Source organism: Somniosus microcephalus, chromosome 11, assembly GCF_052327205.1.
Source record: "Somniosus microcephalus isolate GS21.2 chromosome 11, FLI_Smic_1.0, whole genome shotgun sequence".
Taxonomy (NCBI): domain Eukaryota; kingdom Metazoa; phylum Chordata; class Chondrichthyes; order Squaliformes; family Somniosidae; genus Somniosus; species Somniosus microcephalus.
Genome location: NC_140997.1, coordinates 95,023,572 through 95,035,687, shown reverse-complemented (window position 1 = coordinate 95,035,687; position 12,116 = coordinate 95,023,572). Strand labels below are relative to the sequence as shown.

The window sequence follows — 12,116 nt, the reverse complement described above, 5'->3', positions numbered from 1 at the left end:
TAAGCAGCATGAAGCTTTTTAAGACATGTCGTACTGGAACCAAAGCAGTAAACAGCGTAATATAAACTGGTGCCTGCAGTGGTACCTGATGGGCTGGTCAATTAATTTCTCAGCTTGCAAAAGGTGGAAAGTAACTGTCGTCTTGTTGAATTTTTCAGCTCTGATGGGGTCATTTTCGTTTAGTAAGCATGTACAAGAATTGGGAAAACATTAGAATGGTAATACACTTTAATCCATCCCAATCATTTTGAAGTCAGTAATATAAAATTGCTTGTGAATATCAAGTATGTATGGTAATTCCTCACTTGTGCATGTGTTGCAGATTGGAAGCTATCACAATTTTATACTTTGTTCTTGTCTTTCAAGTGACTTCTTTTGCGCTATTGAGGTAAAGGATTTTAATTTTTGTGTTCTAAGGTATCGAAAAAGTAAATAAGCAACCTCGAGTTTGCTCTGGATGTGCTGTTGCGTTTAAGAAAACCGTTTCAAATGTGATGGTTTAAAGTGAGAACTATATACAATGTATCAGCTTTTACACGGCCATTGAGGTTCAGTGCAGTGTTGTCCAATATATTGGCCACTAGCCACGTGGCTAATTGGGAATCCGGATGTGAGTAATTGCATTTCTGATGAGTAAATAAAAAATGAGTAATAGATACCATTGTTGGACATGTGATCTCAATATTCGTTCACACGGAGTGTGCATTTGAACTTTAACCTTTTTGTGTGTTTGTTGGTAAAATGGTAAGCTGAAAAGCAGAGCAGCAAGTGTTTTTTGATCATTGTCTGCTTTACTTTCTTGGTTACTGAATGATGGGATGCTCAGTAAATATGCACGTGAAGTAAATTTACCTGTATTGTGTGAGGGTGTGGAAGGTGTTTTCTACTAATGTGTCCTAAAATGATGTCACTGTAGCTGCAACTGTGACTAGTCAGCAATTTCTATTGGATAACTCCAGAGGACTAATTTTAATGACATCACCCATCAATTTCTTCTTGTCCTGTTAAAACCTTAGGTTTTGAGTCTGAACTAATATAGAATTGCCCTGAGATGAAGTATTTTAAATTGCTTGCAAGCCTAATTTGTTGCTTAGATAGCAATGGAATATGTATTCAGTTGTAAGAGCAGTTTATGTGCAGTGAATGAAAGTTCTGCAGAATACCGTTGGTGTTGATCTGCATGGGGGATTTTGCACGCATAATGAAGATTTGAACCTTTTAATTAAATATTACATTTATATAGCGCTTATATATCAATGTCCACTTTTGGAATGCATGGCTGTTACTATTGTACACACATTTGGTACTACACTGCCACTTAGTTTACCCATCCCTTGTGATGGCCATAAAATATAGTGTCAGATGACTTCAGAAAGGATATGGATGGTGGGGAGTATCGATTTATAATTTAGGCTAATGATATCCGTTGACAAATGTCATGTATGTTTTGTTACATATGATTATGCCCGTAATTACTGTGGTTTTTAAACAAATTTCAATATTTGCATAATTTGACAAAATATGAAGTTTTATTTAACATATTTCAATGATGTGAACTTCAGTCTAAAGTGCAATAGTGATGTGATCATCATAGGCCGTAAACATTTTATCAACCTCTGTAATTGTCCGTATGATACTCAGTCTATCCAGTGAATTGAGAAACAGTTAGGGTGCGTCAGTTTTAAGAATATTCCCAGTCAACATCAGTGTTTGTTCTGTTCACCACTTCAACAGTTATCTTGCCAAAGAGTCAAACAGCAAAGCACACGGGGATGGGGCCTGGATAGGACTCTTGATCTGGAACCTCCATGTATTAACTGTTGATCATTGAATTAAACATTTAGCAACGTATTCAGATTTTGTGCCTTGCCACCATGTATGATGTTGACATCACAATGATTTTCCCAACTTTGGCCACAACTACCCTGTGACCGCAGCAAACTTTACAATGATAGATCATTAGTTTTAATTGTGATTAGCATTCTCTTCTGTTGCGACTGATTTTGGCAACTTGGTGCTGCACGGCTCTGTGCAGTGGAATTGTGGCGTGTGTCTGCATTTGTGATTCCCCATGCAGCGTGAGTTCCTGATGTTGGAGAGGTGCTGACATGTTTCCACTGTGTTAATTAGTATGCATCGTTGCTTACAGTAATTGCTCAGTTCACCCACTTTACTCAGCATTTCTTGCTTAAGAATTCAAGGACGTAACCACCGAATGTCGAAGTTAATTATATTTTGCTTTTTTTTTAAACCACTGGTGTTTGCCTTGTAACCAGTTGTATTTGCCTTGTATTCTAAATGTGAGGTGAATATTTTGCTGCATCGAGGTGAGGAGATATCAGTGCTAAGAAATGAAATGCATTTCTATTTTAGGCAGCCAGTGTCGGTATCAAGCCCTCCCAGGTCAGGTATATCCTAGCCCGTTGCAGAGTAAAGCTTCCTCTGATGTACCCAACAATGAGCCTGAATTGGCAACATCAGAGGAGGATTTCAATTGTACTGTTGTGTACAAGTGTTGGCCTTTCAGATTGTTAAATTCCTGACAGCCAGTTTCAGATTACAGGGAGTTTTGTAGTGCAGGCTCCTACCCATTAGTTGGATTGAGATTGTTCAAACACATTATTTATCGCCTGCCGAGAAAACTTTCTTCCTGGTAGTCTGGGCTGGATTTAAACCCAGGTCCTATGGGTATTGTGCATCCAGTCTCCTTTTATACCTACAAGATCATTGGAATTCAGTTATATGCACTGTCTTCCTTAACAGACAAATTGAGATACAGTGTGACTTGCTTAAAACAGGAATATAGTGGCTATATCATTATGGACTTTGAGGTAAAGTAAAAATGTTTTTCAGAGGTGAGTTGAAGAAATTGTAGGCAATTTTCTGATAACATTGCAACATAGAGTTGACTTCAGTTCACAATGCACTTTTCATGAGAAAATGTCTGTCTATTGGTTACAGAAAAAGATAACTAATTGATATAAAAAGTTTAACAATACATTTTGGTAATTATATATTTTTTGTATTGTACTGATATAAATTACAAAAATCTGAGGGAATAAAATTGGATGGCTTAACTCTTGTTGAGCTGTTACGTACCAGACCTGGCCTGGAGCTGCTTGACTATCAGAAAAAGTCACACCTTTCCAACTTTTTAAATAACTTCTGTGTCTTTAACCCTTAATAAATATTCAGTTAACTCCAGGTTTCCTATGCTGGAAATCTATAACTTAAGAAAAATTGCTACCTGTAAATTCAAAGACAATTTAACTCGAGTAAAATCTGTACGTCAGTGAACATAACATAAGAATTAGAAGCAGGAGTAGGCCATACAGCCCCTCGAGCCTGCTTCACCATTCAGTAAGATTATGGCTAATCTTCGACCTCAACTCCACTTTCCTGCCCAATCCCCATATCCCTTGATTCCCCTAGAGTCCAAAAATCTATCTATCTCAGCCTGGAATATACTCAACAAAAAGCATATAGCATGGTGTTGCTGCATGCTTTTTTGAACAGGAAAAATAACTAGCCTCCAACTGTTCTAAAGTAAACACTAATCTTTCGCTCCCCACCCCAAACAGCACCTTTTCTTTCTCTAGACAGTGTTCTCCCCATTCCTTTCAACGTAAGGGCATTGATTTCAATGTGGCCTTTGGTGAGAGTGGCAGGCCATTAGCTAAGCCTATCCTCTCCTTGCTTGACCTCCACACTCCCACTTTTAGCTGTGGTTTCTTGCTAGTGATCAGGGATACAAACCCCAGCCATTTATTCCTCTTCATAACCCAGGGCTCTGAGGTCAGTTGGACTCCACCTAGAACAGCTGATTCAGCACAGACTAGGCATTGCTTCAGAGACCTCCTTGGTTTATATGGCTCAGCTACCTGCCCGAATGTTTGCCTTCATAAGTAATTCATTGTATGCAGAGCTTTGAGACTTCCAACACGATAAAGTGCTTTAAAAATACAAATAATCCAGGCAAGAAAGAGGCTTTTTACTTCTGTGGAGTTAGAGCACAGGTAGAGGTGAAGAAGTGACTCCATTCACAGCAAAGCCCTTACCTGCCCTTTTAATGCCACACATTGATATAATGTGAAGATACCTGTAGTATTTATATAATTAACTACAGACTGAAAAAATAATAATAACACACAATACCTTCCCCCCGCCCCCCATTAATTCATGTGCACCATAATTGCTGTCAGTACCAACTTTCTCTTTGTTCTTTTCCTCTGTTCACTACAGCGGGATGCACTGCTTATCTGATGGTTCAGATGAAAATGACAGGGGCAAAACTTGCAGAACTATGGGGAAAGGGCAGCGGAGTGGGAGTAATTGGATAGCTGTTTCAAAGAGCTGGTACAGGCACGCTGGGCCGAATGGCCTCCTTCTGTGCTGTATGACTCTGTGATTAATGGATGATTGCCACTGTAAACCTATGTCCCTCAGCTATGATGTTACATGGAAATACATCAGCATGCTATAGCTTTCGATAGCCAGTGTTAAATATTCTATACCAAGGCTTTGGAGAGAGCATCATATTCCATTACATCTTTCCATGCTGCCTTATATAGTGCCTGTTAGACATTCATTGCCATTTTCTCTATTGGCAGCAGCTGCAAATATGTGCTATTGTGACATTTTCTAGCCATGTATATTTTTGTATTAACTTGATCGAATTTTGATTTTTTTAAATGTGTTTTATTATGAGTATACATTGATGACTTTTACCTATAGATTTTATGTTAAGTTCAGTTTTTTAAAGATCTGTATTAGCTTTAGGAAGATCCTGCTAGCAGTAACGATGCATACTAGCTGATATAATTGCTGTGGCCTCAAGTTCCAGGGTAGGTCCAAAGGGAATTGAATCTGAAAACTGGAGGTGATCATCAAACATAAATAGCACAGGGGCTAAGAAATGGCGGTTTCCACAAAGCACCTTCAACTGAGCCCCATTTACCTCCCTCTTTCCAGTCGTGCTTTTTGACAAGTTTCACCTGTAGGGAGCATAGCTGCCCTGAATTGATACCTCAGTCCTCCTTTCCCATACGTGAACAGGGTCACCACAGGAGTAAGACCATGGACATTAAGACTTAAGACCCTCCCTGTTGGAGAGACTTGCCAGTGTTGAGGGGCCAGCACCATCAGCCAAGTTGATTCCCTGTGGATGTTCCAGAAGCTTCTTGGCTCTCCCACTCTCAAGTCAAGCTTTCATCCAATACTTCATCAGGGGTCCAATAAGGTATACAGATTACTGCGTATGTACTTCGGATGCACTTTTTGTGCATGGGTCGGAGGTTCTCACTAGGTTTTGACTCTTACCATTAACTCAGTTGGTAGATAGAAAATCAGCTCATCGTGGTGTTCATAAAACTACAGGAAACTTTGGTTTAACCGGAGGTTATATGTCCGGAAACCTCGATCCACCGGCAGAATTCATGCTCCGAAAACAGCGCCTCAGTAACCGGCAATGTTGCCGGTTCCGAGTCTCCAACGGTTGCCGAGTTCGTCAGTGGGGGTAGTTCTACAAACTGCCACTACTCGGCCTCTTGGTGCTATCGGAAGTCGGAACACCTCAGAAACCCTGCATCAGGAGTCTCACCCTCCCACGCTGCCGGTAGCCTCTTCTGATCTGCCATTTTTTGGGGTTCCAGTACAGTACTGTGTGTCTCCCATGCTGCCGGTAGCCTCTTCTGATCCGCCATTTTTTGGGGTTCCAGTACAGTACTGTGTGTCTCCAACGCTGTTTCAACTCATTGGACTGCATTATGGAAATCCCAAAAGTTGATCCAACCAAAAGGAAGAGAGTGGTGTTAACTTTAAAACAGAAAATTGATATATGCAAACGACTAGAAATGGGAGCGAAGTGTATGCACATTATGAATGAATTCAAAATCAGTTCGTCAATAATGTACGACATCAAAGCGCAGACGGATAAGCTGCTCAAGTTTTATGCAAGCTCGGAGACATCTAAGAGTGTAGAGAAACGGCGCACGCTTCGTAAGCCTAAGCTTGAAGAGCTGGATACCGTGCTTTGAGTGGTTTGCTCTGAAGCGCTCAGAGGGTGTTCCGATTTCCGGACCCATGCTAATCGAAAAAGCGAAGGATTTCTACGCAAAGATGGAGCTCACTGACAAGTGTGCTTTCTCTGATGGATGGCTATCGTGCTTCAAGGCACGGCATGGGATACGACGACTCGATGTTTGCGGGGAGAAGAAATCAGCTGATGCTGCCGCAGAAGAATACTGCGATTATTTCAATTGGATTGTGCAGCAACATGATTTGTTGCCAGCACAGCTATACAATACCGATGAAACTGGCTTATTTTGGAGGTTTTTGTCAGAATCAACACTTGCTGGGGCTAGTGAGGCTAATGCTTCAGGTTACAAGAAAAATAAAGATCGTGTAACCGTGCTAACATGTGCGAACGCTGCTGGATCACACCGGGTTAAACTTCTCGTCATTGGGAAGTATAAAAATCCCCGTGCATTTAAAAATGTGAGGCACTTACCTGTTGAGTACAAAGCTCAAGCAAATGCTTGGATGGATAAGGAAATCTTTTCAAATTGGTTCCATCATACTTTTGCTCCATCTGTGAGGGGACATTTCCGTAGAATAGGGAAACCTGAAGATAGCAAATGCATTTTATTGCTTGATAATTGTAGAGCCCATCCGCATGAATCCGAGTTGGTTTCTGGAAATATTTTCACCATTTATTTGCCACCAAATGTAACTTCTCTCATACAACCCATGGACCAGGGCGTTATCCAAAATCTCAAGTGTCATTACAAGAAAGACTTCCTACGTAGACTGATAAGCCAAGATGACAATACAGGTATTCAGGCATTTCATAAGGAATACAATCTTAAAGATGCCATCTTTAATGTTGCATGTTCCTGGAAATTGGTGAAAGGTCACACTTTGAGACAAGCCTGGTGCAAATTGTGGCGTTCTATAATGTTTGCTGAAGGTTCTTCTTCAGAGGAGGAATTTCATGTGTTCAATCTTCGTCTGCAGAAGGCTGCAGTAATGGAAATGGATGGCATGCTGAAAGATGTAGGCCCAGCAAACCCTCTACGTCACCTCAGTGAATGTGATATTGAGCAGTGGGTTGATGCAGATAGAGAAGTTGCTGCTGTGCATTTGCTAAGTGATGATGAAATAATGGAGAATGTTTTGAATCCAAGGAAAGAAAAGGAAAGTGAGATGGAAACTGAAGAGGATGAGATTTCTGAAGAGAACAAGATTTCTTGGGCTAAAGCTGCAGGAGATTTAGCTTCATTACTCAAATTTGCTGAAAGCCATTCTTGCTATTCTGCCCAAGAAGTTATGCAGCTCCATATTCTGCATTCCACCTTTCTACATTCCACCTTTCTACAAAGGAGGCAAGAGTCCACGAAGCAAGCAGACATCCGGGACATGTTTAGGAAAGCTTCCCAAAGAGTTGGAGCAGTGGAAGTGCCTGAAGAATCTGTTGGAAGTGCACGATCCTGATGACCCAGCTGACATGGATATTCCTGATGAACCAGTTGGCTTGGAATAAGTGTACAGTCAACCACTGTACAGTACTTTATACTGTACTGTACAGTTTAAGTTTTGGTGCACTGCACAGTCGTTTATAAGTTTTGTTTTACTGTTAAGTAATTAAAGAGTTATGGATTACCATCAACTGGCAGTACTGTACTTAAGCATCTTTCACCATCCATTTAACACAACATTCTGTAGGTGAGTACCCAATTACTGTATACTGCACATTTCTTGATTTTTAAATTTTTCTTTGTTAAAAACAGCCTGGGTAGATAACCCGCTCACTACTCCGGAACTTTTGATAGATCGGCAACACGTCGGTGCCGGATATCACAAAGTTTCCTGTATTTGGCATATTTCAGTTTCAGTTCTTGCCCCTATTCTGTGTCTCTTTTTTTTCAAATTGGTTATGTGTATGTGGCCAGAAATGGATAAGGCATCTCTGGTCCCACAACATTGGCCAGAAAATTATTTGGAATCTCCCTTTGTCTACCCTACAATATTCTTCACACAAAAATAGTACTTGACCACAACAGGAGTTACAGATACAAAAAATAATAGTTAACCCTTTAAAAAAAGAAGTTTATATCGTCCTGTGAATGGTTCCCACCTACAACCCAACATCCACCAAGAGGCACAGCTTGTTCATTGCAGTAAGGTGTTTGGTGTTTCATGGGAAAAGTGAGCGGTTTCTCGTATTGTCCTTTTCAGTTTGCCCTGGAGTCCTTTCCTCACCATAGGGGATAGGCTCCCTTAAGTGTTACATTTTCTGGCTTGGAACCACGAACAAGTCTTTGTAAGACAGTGGCATACAGTGAATTTTGATGAAACATGCTAGGTTGAGAGAGAGTGCATCTCTTCCCCTCTCTCCATACCAATGAGGAAGATCCCAGAGTCAAATCTGTTTGTTCCAAGTTGGGTGATCTCAGCTAGGGTAGCAATATGGACACTGCAATTGGCCTCAGAACCTTTGGGCAAGGAAGGCAAAATCCAGAATTCCCACTCCCGATTGCCATATAGCACCCCTGCTCGGAAATGTACATGTGTAGACATTGGATTAGAACAGGATTGAGTTCAGCTGTGACCTTGCCCCCCCACCCCAAAAAAATGGTTGAATGCCATATTGGCATTGGTATCCCTCATGAAGAATGATCACTTAGGCAAGGCACTGGAGGGCAACTGGCGCTGGTGGAACTGTACTCCAAGCACGAAGTCAATGCTGTTACGGGAGATGTACAAAATGTAGTCTTGACCATAATAGAAGTATAAAGGCATTCAATATTGCAGCAGTGTTGTGGTGTTCAATAAGTACCTTAAAAAGCATGCAGTGATAAAGGCAGCTATGAAACTATATTTTAAGAGTAATTCATGACTTTTTCTCATCCTTGACGCATCAAAATGTATTAGAAAGTCGAAAGAATGAACATAAAACTGAGACATTTATGTGTTCAGACCACTGAAATTTTTGGAGGCCAGTAAAAAGTGAGTTAAAGTCTGAACTAATTATTTGTACCTCTGCAGTGAGATGCATGGTAAGAAAGTCATGAGATGATGCAGTGCTCTCATGGGCAAAGAGCATAAAGTCAAATTTTCCCCTTGGGATTTGTTAGTTTAAGGGAATGTTTATATAGTATATAGAGAGGAGAACTTATTTCGAAGAATAATTGAATGCCAAATCCATTATAGGGGTTGGGATATTTATAGAGCAAACCAGTTAAGTTTTAGTAGTTAATAGCTTTCCCTTAAATAACTATCTTTGTTTTAACCATATTCTTGCAGAAATGAATAATGACCATAGTTGACAAAGTGACAGAGGCCTCGAACACTGCAGCTTGCAAGCACCAGACCTGCAGCTCTGTGGCACCTTTCTCTGGAATTGTCAAAGGGAAGAACATGGAGTCAGGGACTGCAAGTTGGGGTGCGACATCTCCTATTACAGAGGTACCGAAGAACAAAATCTTAGGGCCGATGCCTGGAGCTGCTTTGTACACCAATGCAGTGTCTCTACAAGAGAAACCGAAGCAACCAGTGCAAAAAGATCAAAGTAAGTTCAACATGCAGTTTTTGTTGTTGTTGAAGGAGTTAACACTGCATTTGCTTGACATCTGTTCCACATGTCCTGCTCTGGTCTCGCTTAAGGCTGGTTAATTTCATCCTTGTATCCTCCAGTTCTGTGCTCCCAGTTCAAATTAAATAACTTGCTCGTTTCTATTAGATTTATGCTTCCATCATTTTAAAGAGCAGCAGGGCCGAGTTTCTCTTCCCATTGCCTTTCACCCAACCTTTCTCTGAAAATCACGTGAGTCTCTTAAATTTAGATCCCAAATTCCTAGAATTACCGTTGTTGTCTGTTGATGAGCTGTCTCTAGTGCTTTCAATGCCCTTTTGGATGTCCAAAAGTGCACACAGTATCTCATTGATTTGTAATCCAGTGCCGTCGATGCATCCTAGCATTGGTGACGATACACGGTGTACAGTCTATTCCACAAGGCAGTGCCCACCTCTGACTCCGATATGCTGCTCCTCTCCTTTGCTCAGGGTCGGCTGTTGCACCGCTGACTTATCCTAATAAATTATTTTTAACAGGCAGAATCATGTCAAACAGAAAAAGTCAAATAGAAGAGAGCAAGTTGAGAGAGAAAATTATTGTTGAGTTACCCCAAAGAAATAATTGCAATTCAGGTTGACATTTTACTTAACCTTTTAATTGTAAATGAGGCTTTTTCTCTAGAAAAGAGAAGGCTGAGCGATGATCTAATAGAGATCTTTATAATTATGAAGGGGTTTGATAGGGTAGATGTAGAGCAGATGTCGCCACTTGTGGGGAGTCCAAAACTAGGGGTCATCAATATAAGATACTCATTAATAAATCCAATAATGAATTCAGGAGCAACCTCTTTACCCAGAGAGTGGTTAGAATGTAGAGCTTGCTAGTACATGGAGTAGTTAAGGTAAATAGCATACTGCCTTTAAGGAGAAGCTAGATAAGTACATGAGGGAGAAAGGAATAGCAGGATATGATGGTAGGATGAGGCGAAGTAAGGTGGGAGGAGGCTCGCATGGAGCATAAACGCCAGCATGGACCTGTTGGGCCAAATGGCCTGTTTCTGCGCTGTAAAGTTGCTGTAATGTAAAAAAAAAAAAAAAAAAAGTTTTCTGTACTGAATTTGTTGTTTTTTCACCTCATTTCTGTACTCGTACTGCGGAAATTTGCTCTGGATGAGGCTTCGTCTTGATCAAAAAGTCCTTACCAACAATGAAGTTTACTGAACAAATTCTCTAATTAGCAAATGTATTGAAAATTTGCTGGGTCAAACTTACGTGAGTTGGCAGTACTAAAGTCTTATGGGGTGGGAGCTGCAGGTTGCACTGGTTTGGGAGTTGGACATCAGGTTTACCAAGTGTGTGCTTTTAATCGTCCTCTCTGTCCTAGTTCTTGTTGCCAGCTTCCCATCGATTGAAAATTTTCAATAAACATTCAATAATCATACCCAAATCTAGTTTCATCTTTGCTAATGGCTATCCCTTTATTGTGTACAGGTACTTTACATGTCCTTTTACAATATATATTACCAAAGTGGGATTTGGCTTGCTTAATTTAATCCTACAAGCAGTTGCTCTGACCCTCTTTCCCTCTCCTTAAATACATTTATCTGTATTAAAACCCACCCTTGCAGCAGCTGCTTAATGGTTCCAGAATAATTGGAATGCTATGAATCTCCCTTATACACATCAGCAAATTTTATAATACAGGAAATAATTTCCTCGAATATCTCGAATCATATGTCTGTGGAACTCTACTAGTCACTCTTCCCATTTATAACTGGACAACAGGCTTGGGCTGATGATAGCAAGTAATATTCGTGCCACATAAGTGCCAGGCAATGGCCATCTCCAACAAGAGACAATCTAACCACCTCCCCATGTCATTTAATAGCGTTACCATCGTCACATCCCCCCACCATCAACATCTTGGGGGTCCTCATTGACCCAAAACTTAACTGAACCTGCCACATAACTACTGTGGCTACAAGTGCAGGTCAGAGGCTGGATATTCTGTGGCGAGTGATTCGTATCCTGACTCCCCAAAGCCTTTTCACCATCTACAAAGCACAAGTCAGGAGTGTGATGGAATACTCTCCACTTGCCTGGATGAGTGCAGCTCCAACAACACTCAACAAGCTCGACACCATCCAAGACAAAGCAGCCCGCTTGATTGGCACCCCATCCACCACCTTAAACATTGACTCCCTCCACCTCCGGCGCACCGTGGCTGCATCTATAAGATGCACTGCAGCAACTCACCAAGGCTTCTTCGATAGCACCTCCCAAACCCGTGACCTCTACCACCTAGAAGGACAAGGTCAACAGGTACATGGAAACACCACCACCTCCAAGTTTACCTCCAAGTTTCCCTCCAAGTCACACACCATCCCGACTTGGACATATATCGCTGTTTTCTTCATCGCTGGGTCAAAATTCTCAAACTCCCTCTCTAACAGCACTGTGGGAGTACCTTCACCACACGGACTGCAGTGGTTTAAGAAGGCAGCGTGCCGCCATCTTCTCAAGGGCAACTAGGGATGGGCAAT

General features: G+C 41.1%; 1 protein-coding gene across 2 annotated transcripts in view; it reads left to right on the top strand.

Annotated features, from left to right (window-relative positions):
• The window catches only part of usp42 (ubiquitin specific peptidase 42), a 71,390-nt gene that overhangs the window by 2,117 nt on the left and 57,157 nt on the right, over positions 1-12,116 (top strand). The window contains exon 2 of one of the 2 annotated variants that reach the window (XM_086001089.1): positions 9,304-9,568. In XM_086001089.1, coding sequence (XP_085857215.1) covers positions 9,313-9,568 — 256 coding nt within the window. In that variant the 5' untranslated portion in view covers positions 9,304-9,312. Of the gene's footprint in view, positions 1-9,303; positions 9,569-9,588; positions 10,846-12,116 lie in introns of those variants that run through there. The other variant, XM_086001090.1, reaches the window with a different exon arrangement.